Source organism: Schistocerca piceifrons, chromosome 2 (genome assembly GCF_021461385.2).
Source record: "Schistocerca piceifrons isolate TAMUIC-IGC-003096 chromosome 2, iqSchPice1.1, whole genome shotgun sequence".
Classification (NCBI taxonomy): Eukaryota; Metazoa; Arthropoda; class Insecta; order Orthoptera; family Acrididae; genus Schistocerca; species Schistocerca piceifrons.
In genome coordinates, this window is record NC_060139.1 from 12,407,243 (window position 1) to 12,428,880 (window position 21,638).

Below are 21,638 nucleotides of genomic sequence, written 5' to 3' on the forward strand. Positions count from 1 at the left end.
GATCTGTTTTCACAAACATTATAAAAAAATTCTAGAAATGGGAAGAGCGGGCCGGCCGGGGTGGCCGAGCGGTTCTAGGCGCCACTGTCTGGAACCGCGCGACCGCTACGGTCGCAGGTTCGAATCCTGCCTCGGGCATGGGTGTGTGTGGTGTCCTTAGGTTAGTTAGGTTTAAGTAGTTCTAAGTTCTAGGGGACTGATGACCTCAGACGTTAAGTCCCATAGTGCTCAGAGCCATTTTTTGGGAAGAGCGGGGCATAAAATAGAAGGAAAACAGAAGAGAAACTGATAAAAGAAATGAAACTAACATTATAGCAGCAGTAACACTCAATACAAAGGTCACTAACAGAACTCTCGAAAGTACGAGAGGGATCAACCAAATGACTGTCCTGCGAACACTACATCCATCTTATTTCATCCTCTTCACATTTCACTGCAACTACAGCTACATGGCAATGACATTCAAAATTGGTTACAGTTCTCCAAGTGCTATGTATGATAAAAGCAAAGGTACACGATATATCTGACGTTGTAAGTCTGTGCAAAATATTGTACAAGGAAGAAGCATCGTTTACAAACCAAGAGCAAATCTATCCTCGCAATATGCACTAATCGTCAGTTGAAAGTGCACGCTAACTGAAAGAAGTGGATTAAAACAATGCTCCTAGGTTATCAACATACGGTGCGTGTTTTTTCAAGATCCGCATCATTGGTCGCTGTTTTATTTATGGGAATCTAAGTAAACTCATTAATATGGAGCTCCTAATGTAACCCTATTGCCACAGTTATTCGGAGACACACTACTGAACATTCAACCATCGGTGTGTTACCAACATGATCGATGTGCCTCCCATTCTGGACATGTAATAACAGACTCTCCAAGGACAAAATTTGGAGAGCATTGGAAGTGTTGTTCAGAAAATGGAAAATGGTTCGCACTCTCATCAAATTTACACCACTACACTTTTATCTTAGGTGAAAATTAACACAATAGGTCTATCACGAATCACCGAGGACTTCTAAAGGCATGAAATGACTTTTAATAGAGGTCTGTGCTGCTGTTAACTCAAGATTCAATTCAGTGTGCAGTACTGTTTCTCCAGGATCACTTTATAGCATGTAGCAGTGCTCAAGGTCAACATTTTGAGTACCTGGTATGACGCCCATAATAATGAACATATTAACAGTACATGAACTACATGATTGCTTACTTTGGTACTATAGGGTAGACGATTGTGAAACCTCTTCTCCAGAATGAGGGATAGTGGTTTGCTCTCCTGTTATCTTCATACTATTGCATCAAGTCTCATACACTTCACGCTAATAAAGTTCTCTTAGGAGCTTTTTTCAAATGCCACTGAAAAAGTATATAGTTTCATTATGAAAAAACAAAGCTAGTGTCGTAATTCGGGAACTATAAACACGAAAAAAATTACTTCGCCCACTGCAGGAGAGACAGCTCACAGGAATTAAATCGTATCAGTCATTTCTTATGTTAGAGAAACACCACGCTATTAAATAGTTATGGAGACAGTAGTTCATGAAACCTACAAACCGGGAGAAAAAATATTCCTGCATAGTTGTGTTATAGTTCAAGGTTTGGATGACATATGGCAAGCAGATCTTGTAGATATGAAGCAATATTCATAAACAAATAAAGGTTTCAAAAATATTTTAATGGTTATTGATACATCTTGGAAATTTGATTGGGCATTACTGATAAGAAGAAATACAGGGAAGCAAATTGCACCGCTGATGCATCAGTTGCTGCAAATAAAGATGAATTGTTGGCCATTCAACCTTCAAACGGATGAAGGTGGCGAGTTTTGTAATACGTATTTCAAGGCGGTAGTGGAGCGGTATGAAATACACCACTACTTGACATTCTACCACATGATGTCGAGTATCATGGAACTTTCGATCATAATGATAAAAAACCATACGTGGACGCGTTTTAATCTTCAAGGTTCATACAAATGGCTAGGTAGTCTTCTACAAATAACTGGACAGCGTAATTAATCTAAACATCATTCAACAAAAATGAACCCACTTATGTTTGTAAGTAATGTAATAATGTGGTTCTAAATACAGTATATAATCGTATTAAAATGGTGAATCCATGGAAACAATAGTTTAACGTACGTGATTTAATACACATTTCAATGTACAAGAAAGTATCCGAGCAGCAGCTGAGGTGGCATTAGTGTAGGCAATAGCGTGATTGCAATATCAACAGATATGCTGAAGCAGTCTGACTGGATTGCAGAAACACGATTATGGATTAGCATTTCTGCAGATAGGATCAATTACAATTTTTTCCAATGCATGTTGTGTCATGTACACCTTCCAAGTAGAAAAACTGAATATTTGTAACATCCCAAATGCAACAAACAAACCACAGTACTTAAACCTTAAAGTACGGTGGAGGTGAATAAACTGCTGGAAGTATTAGCACATGAGAATTACAGATAATCTCTGAAGTAGCGTTTCTCATAGAATGTGTCATAAAACGTTGTGGGGATAAGGTGTTAATTAAATGGTTTGGTTTCCTATCATCGCACAACAGTTAGATGGCTCTGAGCACTATGCGACTTAACTTCTGAGGTCATCAGTCGCCTAGAACTTAGAACTAATTAAACCTAACTAACCTAAGGACATCACACACATCCATGCCCCAGGCAGGATTCGAACCTGCGACCGTAGCGGTCACGCGGTTCCAGATTGAAGCGCCTAGAACCGCACGGCCACACCGGCCGGCCAACAGTTAGATGAATGCGTGTGATTTGTTACACGAGAGAGTGTGTAACGCTCCAATCATGCAGTAGCATCACATGAGTGGGAAGAAGTACGTCAGCAAAGGCCTTGTTATTAATCTCGAGAAACCACATGTGGAATGACAGATACTTACATATGACTACTGTGGGCCTGGAGCAAAGCTTCAGAAACAGCAAGCACGTAATGCTAAGAGGATTACTCTGCTGAAGAAGGCTAGTACACTTCAAATATTGGTTTGACATAACGTCACGTTGCAAATCGAATTTTCAGAAAGCTAGTGAAATATGTGCAAGAAGAAATATAGGTATAGTGAACCATATTGCATCATTTGTAGCTGATAAAATGAGCACCAATCTTAAATTACACGGTATTTGAGAGTAAATTTCCAACAAGTTGTGAATACCATTTATTACATACTAAACAAGAAAAAACCAGTGGGATGTTTAAAAATTTGTATATCTAAGATACCTGGTGGAATTATTCCATACTTAATTCCTACTCTAGCAGGACTTTCAGCGATTGACTGTTTAGCTGGATGGACAGCTGCCATTGCTGGAAAACCGAAAAATACGAAAAACGAACAGGAACAGCTTGATGAGGTAAAAAGACACAGAAAGATGATGGAGCTTGTGACTATCGGAAAAGGACTACACTTAAATCCACGCAGGAGAGTATCTGGACTGTTCATGAAATTAGTCTCCTAGCTATACTACCCAAAGATTGCTCACAAATACTAAATAGCTTAAATTCGTCAAGAAATTCAACATCCCAAGATTTCACGGAGTGATGTGTGGATTACATTGCTGAAGACTGTGGAAATCTAAGGAATTTGGGATTGTAAATTTACACATTGCACGGGGACCAAGAACTCACCGGGTACCATAGGTTTAAAAAAATGCGAAATGTCATCTACTACTTTGATCCATTTGGAGACTCGCATGTGCCAGCAGAGTTATGCTGATATAGTACCAACAAGAATGTGTTCTACAATTTTTGATGATACTAAATCATCGATACATATTTGTGTGGTCATTTTTGCCTATTGTTCCTCGTGGCATCTTCAAATAATACATAAAGACCATCATTACACATTCATTCATCAGTTGAGATTCAGATATAATATCGTACACTCTAACTTTAAAATAATGATCATCAATATTAAGCGTGAGTTACTTTCCACTAATTGACTGAAGCAGGGGAGATTGGAAAAATACAACAGCATTCCTTATATCGTTAAAGCAAACAATAAAATGCAACTAGAAGATGAAAAAAGTTGTGTGATATTGACAACTAAATCGCATTTTTAAAACAATAAAAGGGTTCCGACTTACGTGCGGACATCAATATGCTTAAATCGGAAGTAAGAACATAAAAAAAGACAATTAACTTTCGATACACACAGTCAATTTGAAGATTATTATGCTTATCAATAAGTCGAATTTACAAAAGGACAGTTGACGATAGGTTTACAGCTTCGGTAGGATCGCTACTAGGTTTCTCAAGATGACAAATTTGGTATGCTTCAGAAGCACTTCAGCAGTCAACTCAACCAGTAGCTATATAACCAGTCGGCAGAATTCGTGTCCAGTGTAATATCACAATGATGGAAAGAGTGAGGAGGTGGAGATGGACAGCGAGAGGGAGTAGAATAGGATGGTCTGAGAGACGGGGGGGGGGGGGGGGTATTTTCAGAGAGTGGGGGGAGAACGAGACGGTCATAAAGAGGGGGTAGAAGGAGATAGGCAGAGAGTGGGCTGGAGGACAAGGAGACAGAGAGGTATGAGGAGAAGGGGGAAAGGATATGTTCAGAGAGAGGGGGAAGAGGAAATGGACAGTGAGGGAGGAAGGTGTAGAAGGTAGATGGAATATGGAGATGGTAGTAGGCAGGCAGAAAATGAAGAGGGTTAGGGGAGATGGATAAAGACTTGGTGGAGGAGAAGATAGAGAGGGATGAGGAGACGGAGAGAGAGAGGGGGCAGGAGGAGATGGACGGAGAGAGGGTAACGAGCCATACCTGTATGTGGGACAATCTGCAGGTGAAAGCCTCTTTTTCTGTAATACGTTTTGCTCAGATTAAGATGACGTAGTCCCCTACTACTACATAAATTCTCATTCTGATGGATCTGTTTCTTTCTTTGTATTTTTGATCTGTATCTTACGAAATACTGACAAATTTGTGCTGTATCGTCACAATGAATTTCTCCAAAATTTCTACTCCGTTTGATAAAGTGCAGTGAGTTTAATTTTAGCCCCATCTAGTATCTGTCAAGTCCATTTTCTGTTTGTTTTCTTTCGGAAGAAAGTCCTAACAACACATATGTTGTTCTTCTGAGAAATTTATGACAATTTCCATTTCTAGTGTCACATCGAGTCCGCAGCTCGTGGTAGTGCGGTAACGTCCTCGCTTCCCACGCCCGGGTTCCCGGGTTCGATTCCCAGCGGGGTCAGGGATTTTCTCTGCCTCGTAATGACTGGGTGTTGTGTGATGTCCTTAGGTTGGTTGGTTGGTTTGGGGAAGGAGACCAGACAGCGTGGTCATCGGTCTCATCGGATTATGGAAGGATGGGGAAGGAAGTCGGCCGTGCCCTTTCAGAGGAACCATCCCGGCATTTGCCTGGAGTGATTTAGGGAAATCACGGAAAACCTAAATCAGGATGGCCGGACGCGGGATTGAACCGCCGTCCTCCCGAATGCGAGTCCAGTGTCTAACCACTGCGCCACCTCGCTCGATGTCCTTAGGTTAGTTAGGTTTAAGTAGTTCTAAGTTGTAGGGGGCTGGTGACCATAGATGTTAAGTCCCATAGTGCTCAGAGCCGCGAGCCATTTGTCACATCGAATGTCTCTATCGTACTTTAAGTTTCATCCTATTTCCGTATTAAAATCACTCACTTTAATCTCTGCACTTTGCTGTCATATATCGTTTCCTTATGTCTGCAATACTGACCTTACGACTTATCTTAGAAGAAAGATTAAGGAAAGGCAAGCCTACGTTTCTAGCATTTGTAGACTTAGAGAAAGCTTTTGACAATGTTGACTGGAATACTCTCTTTCAAATTCTAAAGGTGGCGGGGGTAAAATACAGGGAGCGAAAGGCTATGTACAATTTGTACAGAAACCAGATGGCAGTTATAAGAGTCGAGGGATATGAAAGGGAAGCAGTGGTTGGGAAGGGAGTAAGACAGGGTTGTAGCCTCTCCCCGATGTTGTTCAATCTGTATATTGAGCAAGCAGTAAAGGAAACAAAAGAAAAATTCGGAGTAGGTATTAAAATTCATGGAGAAAAAATAAAAACTTTGAGGTTTGCCGATGACATTGTAATTCTGTCAGAGACAGCAAAGGACTTGGAAGAGCAGTTGAATGGAATGGACAGTGTCTTGAAAGGAGGATATAAGATGAACATCAACAAAAGCAAAACAAGGATCATGGAATGTAGTCTAAATAAGTCGGGTGATGCTGAGGGAATTAGATTAGGAAATGAGGCACTTAAAGTAGTAAAGGAGTTTTGCTATTTGGGGAGCAAAATAACTGATGATGGTCGAAGTAGAGAGGATATAAAATGTAGGCTGGCAATGGCAAGGAAAGCGTTTCTGAAGAAGAGAAATTTGTTAACATCCAGTATAGATTTAAGTGTCAGGAAGTCATTTCTGAAAGTATTCGTATGGAGTGTAGCCATGTATGGAAGTGAAACATGGACGATAAATAGTTTGGACAAGAAGAGAATAGAAGCTTTCGAAATGTGGTGCTACAGAAGAATGCTGAAGATTAGATGGGTAGATCACATAACTAATGAGGAAGTATTAAATAGGATTGGGGAGAAGAGAAGTTTGTGGCACAACTTGACCAGAAGAAGGGATCGGTTGGTAGGACATGTTCTGAGACATCAAGGAATCACCAATTTAGTATTGGAGGGCAGCGTGGAGGGTAAAAATCGTAGAGGGAGACCAAGAGATGAATACACTAAGCAGATTCAGAAGGATGTAGGTTGCAGTAGGTACTGGGAGATGAAAAAGCTTGCACAGGATAGAGTAGCATGGAGAGCTGCATCAAACCAGTCTCAGGACTGAAGACCACAACAACAACACATGTCTGCATGGAGTTCTTCTATTTCATGATCAGAATGTGAGCTAGTGCATGGAGCTGATTAGTTTCCACGAAAGATCTTTCGCGTTTTATAAAAACAGTGCTGCTATTCTGTTTGAGGTAGCTTGAATACATCTATATTTCGATATTAATAGTTAATACAAAAGTAAAAGGAGCTTCACATTCTGGCAATTAAAAAAATTGACTGCAGGGTGAGCTCACCAAGGACGGCTTCCTGCGGCAGCCACTTGCTGACCATCAGATTGTCTGGCTGAGATGGCATGGAGTCGTTCTCCCATTTCCAGAGGACGCGCTGCGGCAGCTGCCTGAACGCCTCCAGGAAGGCCTGGATCTTCTCCACTGGCAGAGCGTTGCTTCGGACATTCGAGCCGAGACTAAAGTAGATGACACCGTGTTCGGCTCCATCGAGGAATTCCTGCATGTTCTGCAACATTCAACGTTGTTGTAATACCTGCCTGACAAGTGAATGAAACGAGTAACGAAAATGAATTGAAAGGAGTAAATAAGGAAATATGATGGCACTCCAACCGAAAACTGGAGTTAACGGCATTGAAACAGGTGGCATGAATAGTACAGAGTGTTTATAAATGAATGTCGGCGTTTTAACGCTTTATAATTTTCTTATTATATTAAACGTACAGTTATAAATGATATGTCAAATGAAAGAGCAACTCAAACAGTTTTACCAAGAACCTTATAAATGTTCAGTGTGAGCACCTTTGTCACACGGCACACATCAAGTCTACAGCCTAGTTAGTTACTGTGCAATGTGCGTTCCGGTTGAAGTTCGGTTGTGATCATCCAAGTGATAACAACATTCGTAGATGGTATCATCAATTTGAAGATACAGGCTGCCTTTGTAAAGGGACGACCGAGAGTTAGTGAAGAGACCGTTGAGCGAGTGAGAGAGTCGTTCACTCGTAGTCCAAAGAAATCAGTCCGGAAGGCTAGTCGTGAATTACAAGTTCCGGTGTCGACTGTTTGGAAAGTTATAATAAATCACGTACAACTACGTCCTTACCGTTTACAGTTATTACAGGCTCTAAAGCCCGCAGGCTACGGATTACGTGCCAACTTCGCAAACGAAATGTTGTTTCATGATGATGAAGATTTCTGGAGCATGTCTTCAGTGATAAATCGTCCTTTCGCCTTAGTGGACATGTTAACACTCACATTGTGCGCATCTGGGGCTCAGAAAATCCTTCCGAGGTAGTATAAATGCAAGGACTGTTTTTTGTGCCGTATCCCGGCGGAAAGCTTATGGGCCTTTCTTTTTTGGTGAACATACTCTGGCACTTCTTACCTTGATACACTAGAGCAATGGCTCTTCCCTCAGTTGGAAGAAGATGAGCCAGAGAACTTCATTTTCCAGCAAGATGGTGCGCCACCTCATTGGCATAGCGAAGTACGCGATTGGTTGAACTTCACTGTACCCAAGCGCTGGATAGGCCGCAAGGGCCCCAATGACAGGGCTTACTTTGCATGGCCTCCAAGTTCACCCGACATAACGCCAAACGATTTTTTCCTTTGGGGCTTCATCAAGGATCGTGTGTACGTGCCTCCGCTATCAGCAGATCTCCCTGAATTAAGAAACTGGATTGACGCAGCTGTTGCTACAATCACTGAAGACACGCTTATCAGCGTTTGGGAAGAACCCGGCTGTAGACTTGACGTGTGCCGTGTGACAAATGGTGCTCACATTGAACATTTATAAGGTTCTTAGTAAAACTGTTTGAGTTGCTCTTTCATTTGACATATCATTTATAACTGTAAGTTAAATGTAATAAATATTATAAAGCGTTAAAACCCCGATATTCGTTTATAAACACCCTGTATTATTGCTTTGGATTGGAGGCCCTTTGATCGAATTGAGAGCTGATACAAATATTTTACCAATAGTTAGTGTTTCGTCTGCCGAACTAAAAACCCCAAATTAAGTATAAGAAAACAAGTACTTCAAACAAAACAATTATTCACCCTCAGGAGACATTACACATAAACCGTGAAATGCCTCATCTAGCCTAGGGCACGGCTACAGTTCGGCTAGGAGAAAGAGACCACACGTATCTTCTGGCGTGCCTATCTAGCAGGAATGTAAGCTTTCAGTCCTATGAACATGAATATTGTCATCTGGGGTGAAAAGTGCGTCCACAGCAACTCCATTACGAATACTTGCTCCCTGAGAATGTTGTAATAAAAACCATTGTAAAGGTTCATAGAAAACTGAATGCATGGGCCCAAGTCACTGTACGAAAAGTACCCTCAAAACATCACAGCACTATCTCTGGGCGAAGTATTCCTCCCGTACGTCTCTTTGGACTGTCGGGGCATTCGACGCCTGGCATCATCTGAAAAGATGCAAACTAGCGACTCGTCGGGAAATACTACTCGCTTGCAGTCGTCTACTGTCGAGTTTCTGTGTGGTTTGCCCATTCAGAAGGCGCAGCTGCAAATGCCTCTGTGAGCAACGTCCGTTTTCGTTCAACCAAAGCCTAAACGTCTACAGCGTACAGCTCTCCTATCAGTGTTCACTTGGAGAGCTGTTGAGATAAACCTGCATCCATTGACAGCAGCAGTTGTTTGTTTATGAATGCGAATGTCACTAAAAAGACATCACACCCATCTCCGGTCCCTGTCTGTTAGGTTTTCTTTTCCAGTCCCTGTTGTTACATCCTGTTACCTTGGCTACGTCGCCATAAGCATACAGTTGTAGATTGCTGCTCGCCCTATACGACAGATTATTAATGTACATAGTTTCCTTTGGTACCCACGACGAGGCCCTCGAATAAGAAAACTCGCCGTCGAGGAGAACACGCTGTGTTCCATTACTTAAAAAGTTTTCGAGTGACCCACATATCTGGAAGCCCATTCCGTATTCTCAGACCTTCTTTAGTAGTCTACAGTGGGCCATCGTCTCAGACACAACCTGGAAATCACACGTGCGAAGTTTTCCAAAACCGTGCTGATTTGTGGATGGGAGTTTTCTGTGTCAAGGATATTTATTATATACGAATTTAGAATATGTTCAAGAATTTTTCAGCATACCGCTATTAAGGATACGGTTCTATAATTTTGCGGGTCCTTTCCTTCAACTTCTTATACAGGGTGGTCCATTGATAATGACCAGGCCAAATATCTCACTAAATGAGCATCAAACGAAAAAACTACAAAGAACGAAACTCGTCTAGCTAGAAGGGAGGAACCAGATGTCGCTATTGTTGGCCCGCTAGATGGCGCTGCCATCGGTCAAACGGATACCAACTGCGTTTTTTAAAATAGGAACCCCCATTCTTTATTACATATTCGTGTAGTACGTAAATAAATATGAATGTTTTAGTTGGACCATTTTTTTCGCTTTGTGATAGATGGCGTTGTAATAGTCACAAACGTGTAAGTACGTGGTATCACGTAACATCCCGCCAGTGCGGACGGTATTTGCTTCGTGATACATTGCCAGTGTTAAAATGGACCGTTTACCAATTGCAGAAAAGGTCGATATCGTGTTGACGTATGGCTATTGTGATCAAAATGCCCAACGGGCGTGTGCTATGTATGCTGCTCGGTATCCTGGACGGCATCAACCAAGTGTCCGGACCGTTCGACGGATAGTTACGTTATTTAAGGAAACAGGAAATGTTCAGCCACATGTGAAACGTCAACCACCACGTGCAATAAATGAGGATGCCCAAGTAGGCGTTTTAGCTGCTGTCGCGGCTAATGCACATCAGTAGCAGACAAATTGCGCGAGAATCGGGAATCTCAGAAACGTCGGTGTTGAGAATGCTACATTAGCATCGATGGCACCCGTACCATATTTCTATGCACCAGGAATTGCATGGCGACGACTGTGAACCTCGTGTACAGTTCTGCCACTGGGCACAAGTGAAATTACGCGACGATGACAGATTTTTTGCACGCATCGTATTTAGCGACCAAGTGTCATTCACCAACAGCGGTAACGTAAACCGGCATAATATGCACTATTGGGCAACGGAAAATTCACGATGTCTGCGACAAGTGGAGCATCAGCGAACTTGGCGGGTTAATGTATGGTGCGGCATTATGGGAGGAAGGATAACTGGCCCCCATTTTATCGATGGCAGTCTAAATGGTGCAATGTATGCTGATTTCCTGCGTAATGTTCTACCGATGTTACTACAAGATGTTTCACTGCATGACAGAATGGCGATGTACTTCCAACATGACGAATGTCCGAACCATAGCTCCTGTGCGGTTGAAGCGACATTGAATAGCATATTTCATGAGAGGTGGATTGGTCGTCTAAGAACCATACCATGGCCAGCACGTTCACCGGATATGATGTCCCCGCAATTCTTTCTGTGGGGAAAGTTGAAGGATATTTGCTATCGTGATCCACCGACAACGCCTGACAACATGCGTAAGCACAATGTCAATGCATGTGCGAACATTACGGAAGGTGAACTACTCTATGTTGAGAGGAATGTCGTTAGACGTATTGCCAAATGCATTTCGGTTGACGTACATCATTTTGAGCATTTATTGCATTAATGTGGTATTGACAGGTAATCACGCTGTAACACCATGCGTTCTCAGAAATGATAAGTTCACAAAGATACATGTATCACATTGGAAAAACCGAAATAAAATGTTCAAACGTACCTACGTTCTATATTTTGACTCAGGACTAGAATTTTCTGCCGCCGGGAGTGGCCGAGTGGTTCTAGGCGCTACAGTCTGGAACCGCGCGACCGCTACGATCGCAGGTTCGAATCCTGTCTCGAGCATGGATGTGTGTGATATCCTTAGATTAGTTAGGTTTAAGTAGTTCTAAGTTCTAGGGGACTGGTGACCTGAGAAGTTATGTCCCATAGTGCCCAGAACCATTTCAACTATTTGGACTAGAAATTTTCTAATGGTCTCGTCGAAAACCTTCGCTAAGGTATGGCGATCGAAATTGTATTCTTCGCGCATGTATCTCTTTACAGAAGCAGGAATTTCTGCTAACGTTTGGCTCTTGACATTTCCACGTTTTTTACCCCAGAGTGCAGCATTTCCCGAATTTAGTTACTGTACCACCGTGCATCTTTCCATTCTTAATCCACTTACTCGGCACACACTTCTCTAAAGCGCGATTTACAATGAGTTTAAACTTTACCCACAGTTCATCTACGCCCGTCATAGTGGAAATAAATGATGTTCATTCACTGTAGAAGTAAGATGCTGCAAGTGCTTAAATGCTCTTTCCGGCTTAAATGCTCCCGTAGCCTTCTTGACGGTTCTGTTAATTTTTGTGACGATAGTCGCTGCGAAGTTATATGATAACTAATCGCTGTCTCTATAACGATACTCTTGATAAGGTCAGGACTGACTGTAACTAGGTTACCCTTGCACACTCGCTGTAAGCGTAACATAAGGAGCTGTATGCGTAAAGGCCGAGAAAACCCCAAGCAGTTCGCCAGGAAGTCACGAGAGGGTGTTAGAGGCATTCAGCGGGCGCCCATTTCCTCTGCAGGCGTAGGGGAAAATGGTAATAACTCCACTTCTAGGGCGAGTAGAACAATAATTCAAAGTTTACATGAAAGAGGAATGTTCCAATTAATTTTCGGTAGTAAAAAAAAAAATCGTAATTTTTTGGATTTGACCACCACTGGCTCCCCTTAAGACCTTACCACAAATTCCCAATTTTTCTGAGAATGACATGGCGGCCGGTCGGTAACGTTGGGCCTTCAAGGCCTGTTAGGACGGTGATTTTTTTGCTTGTTTTCGTCGAACTAGCTGCCCCAGACAGTTTCCAGAAAATGTATTGAGAACTACTTAACAAGACTGGCTCTCCGTACTAGCAGCAATGAATCCACAGAATTCCCGCTCCATGCTCGCTGAAACAACTTCATTCATGGAGCGGTCATGGGCACACACTAATGCGATAGCTCCTTTGTGTAACTCAGTCACGTCTCCCCGTCGATACGTCTTGCGCAGCTGATTCTATGTAACCTAGTGGCTCATACACGCCACATCACTGCTATGACTTACGTGAGTGGTGAACGGTCACATTGAGGCATAGTACTAACCGTCATGCCTATACAGAAGGGACATTATATAGTGATCTGACGTGCAGTATGAGTCACGCGCTAGGTAGGTGGCGTCAGATGGCTCGAGCGCACGTAGTTTCTATGCGAGATGATAGAGGTCACTAGCTGACGGACAATGTTTGAGCTGCAGCCAAAATACTGTCAGTTTTATTTCTGGTTTTGTTTGTTTAATTTTCTAGTTGTTTATTAATTACTATTATAACTGTGTTTCGTTATGAGAATGAATGAAGATGTGAATTTGAAATACTGTTTAATGCAAAGTTTTTATATTATACAGTGGTCACGTGTGTGTTACGTATTCATCATGGAGAATCTGTTGTAAGCTATTTCATCTGTTGATGGTACTGGGGAAATGGGATAACGATTTTGGAAAAGTAATTGGTTTTATATTTGTGGGTTTTCTAAAGTTATTTAAGGCAATTTACTCTTCTGATTCAGTGACAACATTTCATTGTTTCTGTATACATACGCGGGATTGATCGGGTTTCATACCGTTTTCCGACTGGCTGTGATGTTTCTGTGCCAATCAAAAATTAGGATATTTACACATTTTTTGGGGAACAAGAAACTTATTTTGTGTAGAGAGAGTAGAGTTGCGCCTTGGATCTCATAGTGATTAGATCAGCTGATATGTGCTGCACTGAAAATTATGAATATTGAGATATTTCGGTACCAAAAATGTTGGAGAAGTGCCGTAAAGTGTGGAAAGGAGTTAGATTTAGAGCAAAGAGTGAAATTCAGAACATTTGCTGACGCTCAAATAACTAAATTCCACGTGGCGTGTTGCTTACTCACGAACTTGAACATTTTGTTCCCTGAGACTGATGTTAGCAACATTTCGGCGAGTAGTTCCAAAAGAAAAACTTCGTCTGTAAGCTTTCTGTGAAGCATGCACCATAATTACCATAAACTGGCTACGGTTATGAATGATGCGTGCGTATGACCTTTTCAAACGTTGTACATATTAGAGTAATATACTTATATGGATATGGTGTCTGTTCTTTCAGACATGTCCGAAAGAACAGGCACCATATCCATGTAAGTATATAGTTCTCACAATACCGGCCATGACCTTCTTCTTCTGTGCGGCTGCACACATATTCGCCGAACACTTATGGGTCTCGGTAAGAATGTCTTCCACGTGTAATGAGTGTGTTGGGGTGGGACACTACGAATATAGTGTGTGGACATACAAGGTGAGAATGTGGATCTCGCGGGAGGCGTGCGCGAGATAGCCCCTGCAGTCGCACTATCCTCTGTGCCCTCGGTGACTCAGATGGATAGAGCGTCTGCCCTGTAAGCACGAGATCCTCGGTTCGAGTCCCGTTCGGGGCATACAGTTTCACCTGTCCCTGTTGATATATATCAACGCCCGTCAGCAGCTGAAGGTATTAACACATTGCTGGCCATTAAAATAGCTACACCATGAAGACGTGCTACATACGCGACATTTAACTGACAGGGAGAAGATGCTGTGATATGCAAATGAGGAGCTTTTCAGAGCATTCACACAAAATGGCGCCGGTGGCGACACCTACAACATGCTGACATGACGATAGTTTCCAACCGATTTCTCATACACAAACAGCAGTTGACCGGCGTTGCGTGGTGAAACGTTGTTGTGATGCCTCGTGTAAGGAGGAGGAATGCGTACCATCACGTTTCCGACTTTGATGAAGGTCACATTGTAGCCTATCGCGATTGCGGTTTATCGTATCGCGACATTGCTGCTCGCGTTGGTCGAGATCCAATGACTGTTTGCAGAATATGGAATCGGTGGATTCAGGAGGGTGATACGGAACGCCGTGCTGGATCCCAACGGCCTCGTATCACTAGCAGTCGAGATGACAGGCATCTTATCTGCGTGGCTGTAACGGATCGTGCAGTCACGTCTCGATACCTGAGTCAACGGATGCGGACGTTTGCAAGACAACAACCATCTGTACAAACAGATCGACGACGTTTGCAGCTGCAAGGACTATCAGCTCGGATACCATGGCTGCGGTTACCCTTGACGCTGCATCACAGAGAGGAGCGCCTTCGATGGAGTACTCAACGACGAATCTGGGTGCAAGAATGGCAAAACGTCATTTTTTCGGATGAATCCAGGTTCTGTTTACAGCGTCATGATGGTCGCATCCGTGTTTGACAACATTGCGGTGAACGCAGATTGGAAGCGTGTATTCGTCATCGCCATACTGGCGTATCACCCGGCGTGATGGTATGGGGTGCCATTGGTTACACGTCTCGGTCATCTCTTGTTCTCACTGACGGCACTTTGAACAGTAGACGTTACATTTCAGATGTGTTACGACCCGTGGCTCTACCCTTCATTCGATGCCTGCGAAATCCTACATTTCAGCAGGATAGCGCACGACCGCATGTCGCAGGTTCTGTACTGGCCTTTCTGGATACAGAAAATGTTCGACTGCTGCCCTGGCCAGCACATTCTTCAGACCTCTCGCGAATTGAAAACGTCTGGTCAATGGTGGCCGAGCATCTGGCTCGTCACAATACGCCAGTCACTACTCTGTTATTACGACCAGAGGTGGTTGTTCTGGGTACTGATTTCTCAGGATCTATGCACCCAAATTGCGTGAAAATGTAATCACATGTCAGTTCTAGTATAATATATTTGTCCAATGAATACTCGTTTATCATCTGCATTTCCTCTTGGTGTAGCAATTTTAATGGCCAGTAGTGTATAATTCTAATTTCGTTAGATTAGAGTAAGGCTTGGTAGTGAATGGTGCATGCAAGCTTACCGTAATAGAGTGAAATTCTTCACACATAAATATTTTCATTAAACTATCCCTTCTAACAAAAAAAGAATTTTAATGCGACTTGTAATTACAATGTGCGCAGCTGTATTTTTCTGTGACCTTTGCCGGCTGAGAACTGCTTGTCAGTAACTTCAAGGAGTCGTGCGTGTGACAAAAAAATTCATCATCAGGTGAGTGGAACTTAGCGATGCACCGCACCGCCGCAGCGTGGTCAGCAGGCATCACCTCTATACGATTTACAACTCTCCCAAGCTACAAATCTGCTGTATTAAAGGGAAGTATAATGGAACCATGTCACATTTATTAAGTTGATGTGTAAGTTCGTAGCCTTTCTGTCTTGGATATTGCTGCGGGTTTATTTATCCATTGTCAGTTTTTATTTGTAGTTCATTGTTGCTATTTGAGTTAGCATCTCCTCATTTTGTCATGTGGAGATAGTGAATGGAGATGTGAACGCTATAAAATGAAACGGCAAGTGGAGAAATCGGAAATTTCCGACTTTTTTTCTATTTCTGTTTAGTAGTGGGGTGGAAGCAGCGGGGTATGGGGATAACGCCGTTAGACAAAGTACAGCAAGGAAATGGTTTTCTCGGTTTAAGGTGGATCGGTTTAACATTAGCGACTCTCCACGTTCTGGACGACTTTCGGGATTTTATAAACGGACTAACCCACAGTGATCATCTACATCTACATCTACATCCTTACTTCGCAAGCCACCTGACGGTGTGTGGCGGAGGGTACCTTGAGTACCTCTTTCGGTTCTCCCTTATATTCCAGTCTCGTATTGTTCGTGGAAGGAAGGATTGTCGGTATGCTTCTGTGTGGGCTCTAATCTCTCTGATTTTATCCACATGGTCTCTTCGCGAGATATACGTAGGAGGGAGCAATATACTGCTTGACTCTTCGGTGAAGGTATGTTCTCAAAACTTCAACAAAAGCCCGTACCGAGCTACTGAGCGTCTCTCCTGCAGAGACTTCCACTGGAGTTTATCTATCATCTCCGTAACGCTTTCGCGATTACTAAATGATCCTGTAACGAAGCGCGCTGCTCTCCGTTGGATCTTCTCTATCTCTTCTATCAACCCTACCTGGTACAGATCCCACACTGCTGAGCAGTATTCAAGCAGTGGGCGAACAAGCGTACTGTAACGTACTTCCTTTGTTATCGGATTGCATTTCCTTAGGATTCTTCCAATGAATCTCAGTCTGGCATCTACTTTACCGACGATCAACTTTATATGATCATTCCATTTTAAATCACTCCTAATGCGTACTCCCAGATAATTTATGGAATTCACTGCTTCCAGTTGCTGACCTGTTATTCTGTAGCTAAATGATAAGGGATCTATCTTTCTATGTGTTCGCAGCACATTACACTTGTCTACATTGAGATTCAATTACCATTCCCTGCACCATGCGTCAATTTGCTGCAGATCCCCCTGCATTTCAGTACAATTTTCCGTTGTTACAACCTCTCGATACACCACAGCATCATCTGCAAAAAGCCTCAGTGAACTTCCGATGTCATCCACAAGGTCATTTATGTATATTGTGAATAGGAACGGTCCTATGACACTCCCCTGCGGCACACCTGAAATCACTCTTACTTCGGAAGACTTCTCTCCATTGAGAATGACATGCTGCGTTCTGTTATCTAGGAACTCTTCAATCCAATCACACAATTGGTCTGATAGTCGATACGCTCTTACTTTGTTCATTAAACGAATGTGGGGAACTGTATCGAACGCCTTGCGGAAGTCAAGAAACACGGCATCTACCTGTGAACCCGTGTCAGTGTACAGGATAACTGGCAAATATTATGAACTGTGATCATTCCACCATCGTGCGACATTTGCATGCAATGGGGAAGGTTCAAAATCGGGAGTATGGGTACCGCATGCTTTAAGCCAACATCACACAAACCAGCGGGAAGCCATATGCTCATCTCTGCTTGCTCGTCATCTATTGGCTTGTGAACAACACAGACCGTTCCTGTACTGTATCATTACTGGTGACGAGAAATGGTGTTTTTATGCTAACGCAATGAAAAGAAAGAATAGTTGATCCGACACAAAGCAGCAACTCCCCGTATAAAAGACAATGTTATGCATCTGGTGGAGAACTGCCTCCCTTAGTTGCAACCATCACTGCTGACATTTATTGTCAACATCTGAGACGTCTTACAGACGCAGTTCAAGAACAATGACCAGGAAGACAGCATGAAGCGATACCCCACCAAAATAACACCCGGTCGCTTTCTGATAGACGGACAAAAAACGCTATACAGGAGTTGTGTTCGGAACCCATTCCACACCCACCTTACTCGTCTGATCTTGTGCCCTCAAATTTTCACCTTTCCCGCTCTCTATCAAACAAGATCCAAGAAACTTCCTTTTTGGATGAAAATACGCTCGGAACATGGCTCGACGAGTTTTTCGCCTCAGAACGACGTGATTTCTACAGTCGCGGAATCGAAAAGTTACCCCAGCTTTGGCAGACTGTTGTAGACAGTGAAGGATACGAGGGTGAGTCAAATGAAAACCTTAAATTTGTAATAACAAATCGAAAGTTCGCGCCGTTATCATGTAAGTTGGTAAGCGTGCTACAAACAGCGTGCAGAATGGCCTGTAGGTAGCAGCATAGTGCAGATGCACACATACCGTAGCAGTATCAGTATAAAGATGGCCGCCCCACTTGCGACTTCCACCAAGGAAGAACAGCGTTCTGTTATTCGGTTTTTGGGTAGTGAAGGTGTGAAACCTATTGAAATTCATCGACGAATGAAGGTTCAGTACGGTGATGCATGTTTGTCACAGCAGCAAGTCTACGAATGGAGTAGGAAGTTCGCAAATGGTGTGACTTCAGTGAAAGATGCTCCTCGTCCAGGTCAGGCACAACGAGTTGTGACTCCACTGAACATTGCATGCCTAGAGCGACCACTTTCACCGGTGCATCATACACAGATCTCCTAAAAAATCATCTGCGACCTGCAATCAAATCAAAGCGACGTGGATTGCTGTCAGCAGGTATCCTTTTGCAACACGACAATGCAAGGCCCCACACTGCCCGTACAACAGTTGCAACAATCACAGACCTGCATTTTGAGTGTCTTCTTCATCCACCATACTCGCCAGACCTTGCCCCAAGTGATTTCCATATGTTAGGACCACTAAAAGACGCAATGGGAGGAAAGAAGTTCCGTTCTGATGGAGAGGTACGCGGACTACGAAAAGAATTTTTTTCTAAAGGAATTTATGCACTTTGTAAGCGCTGGAGGACTTCCATTGAGCGTGGGAGAGATTGTGTTGAAAAGTGATACAGCTTTGTACCACTTCTGCACAATAAATAATATTTTTTAAAAAATATTTAAGGTTTTCGTTTGACTCACCCTCGTAATATATTATTGAAGACTAAAATCTATGTTATGTTCACCTGTTGTGTTTAACAAACTTACTGAAAACGCTAAGAACTTATGCACTAACCGTATAATATAATAAGACATCGTGGAAGAAGGCCTGTACGATATTGTCGACTGCACTGCTTCTAACAAGGCAAAATACTGAGATTTTATTACGTAGTCAAAGTAAAGCAAGAGTAGTATTAAGAACAACAGTGGCGATAGTGCTTTTACTTTAATACGGTAACCAATAACTCTCAAACTTCTCATTTCTAGTACCTTATGCTACTTTATTTAAATTCTACCTCAAAGTTATTAATTATTAGATGGAAAAGTCATTGCCTTTAATATTATGTTTGTGTGGTTAATTTACGTAAGTAGGTGGAGACGCACAACCTTCATGGCCCGCAATGTAGCACTATTTCGTTAAATTCTTTTGCATAGTTTGTCAAGACTCAAGTAAATTGAATTTTGGAAGAATAGCTTCATGTTTATTTGAAAAGTTTCGTAAAGTGGTTATTCAAAAGCGAGTCGTTAAAGGTACTGCGTGTTGCATTCTGGTACTAAAAGTTAAAATTCGTTTATTAAACGATCCAGTCATTAACAGTTTACAGTTAGATGAAAAGAATTATTTTCAATATTCATCCCTTCAGGAATGGGGACTGGCGTTAGAGAGTAGAACTATTCGTTTTCAGATGCAAATGTCTTAAGGCGAATGGCTATTGAATTCTGTCTCAGCGATGGCTACTGGTCTCGTGAATTAGTACGAAACTTTGAATATGAAAAAGGTATTTTAAAGCTAAGGAGTGTAAGTGAGGTGTTTGACTTGGTTTCTCAATAGAACGACACCCTACGTTTTTCACTAAACGCTACTAAAAATTGTTGTTGTGGTCTTCAGTCCTGAGACAGGTTTGATGCAGCTCTCCATGCTACCCTATCCTGTGCAAGCTTCTTCGTCTCCCAGTCCCTATCACAACCTACATCCTTCAGAATCTACTGTAAGTAGGCTGTTTATGTTTTCTCTATGTAAGTAGGCTGTTTATGTTTTCTCTATGTAAGTAGGCTGTTTATGTTTTCTTATTGGCAACGTTACGTAGCGCTCAATATGAAAATCACTGGCTGTGCTGTGTGCAGTCTGTGGCTAGTTTGCATTGTTGTCTGCCATTGTAGTGTTGGGCAGCGGCAGCTGGCTGTGAACAGCGCGTAGCGTTGTGCAGTTGGAGGTGAGCCGCCAGCAGTGGTGGATGTGGGGAGAGAGATGGCGGAGGTTTGCAATTTGTCATGAACTGATATATATATTATGACTTGTGATGATATTAAGGTAAATACATTGTTTGTTCTCTATTAATATCTTTCATTTGCTAACTATCCCTATCAGTAGTTAGTGCCTTTAGTAGTTTGAATCTTTTATTTAGCTGGCAGTAGTGGCGCTTGCTGTATTGCAGTAGCTTGAGCAGCGAAGATTTTTGTGAGGTAAGTGATTTGTGAAAGGTATAGTTTAATGTTAGTCAGGGCCATTCTTTTGTAGGGAATTTTGAAAGTCAGATTGCGTTGCGCTAACAAAGTATTGTGTGTCAGGTTAAGCACAGTCCTATATAAAATGTTCAAAGGGGACGTTTCATATGTCGACCCTTAGCCTAGGATACCTCACTGGAATCTTCTGATTTTTTCTTGTAGTTTGTGTATTTAGTGTAGCTTTTGTTTATTGCTAGCGCGTAATTGTAGAGAGAATCTCCTTTGTAGTTGTAGTTTTTCATTGTTGTAGAGTAAAACAGTTGTGGCATGCATGTAGATTTGCACCAAGTATTTCGCAGCTGCAATTAACTAGACATTATTTCCATTGCTACGTTATTTTATTTTGCTCTTCAAATTGTGTTTTTCTGTGTTGTCGTGTGAAATACTGTGACAATAATGGCGTGTGAAAAACGTAATACTAGGCTCCAAAGTAAACTGAGAAATGACAGTGAAGACGAAGGCAGTGTGTTAGCGCCGCAGAGTAATGAATTAACTGATGTTCAAAGTAGTAATTTGGTAATCGTGCATAGGGAAATGGAGCGGGCGGCAAACAATGGCACGGACAGTGAAACAATTAGTGAAGAGGGAAGCATTATCGATCGATCGGTCGGCAATAGCTCGCCTCAGGAAGCCGAAATGACAGAACACAATATTGCAAATACTGCAGACTCAGGTTTTGGGTTCTCACCGTTTTCTCAAATGAGTCAAGACACATTTTCCGCTTTTCAAAATGTGAATGTTGCCGGTGCAACTTCACTGCCGAAAAGCACTGAGGAACATGTTTCAGACACCAGTGCATTGTTATTACAATTAATGCAACAAATGGGACAAAAGCTTGAAAAGTTAGACACAATGGAACAACACCAGAGACAAACACAGCAACAGTTAGACACAGTGGAACAAAATCTCAAAAAGTTAGACACAATGGAACAAAATCAGAGACAAACACAGCAAAAGCTTCAAAAGTTAGACACAATGGAACAAAATCAGAGACAA

General features: G+C 42.3%; 1 protein-coding gene across 1 annotated transcript in view; it reads right to left on the reverse strand.

Annotated features, from left to right (window-relative positions):
- Positions 1–21,638, reverse strand: part of LOC124778005 (UDP-glucosyltransferase 2-like) — a 101,313-nt gene that overhangs the window by 13,866 nt on the left and 65,809 nt on the right. Inside the window, exon 5 of the mRNA XM_047253578.1 lies at positions 7,078–7,300. Coding sequence (XP_047109534.1) covers positions 7,078–7,300 — 223 coding nt within the window. The remainder of the gene's footprint in view (positions 1–7,077; positions 7,301–21,638) is intronic.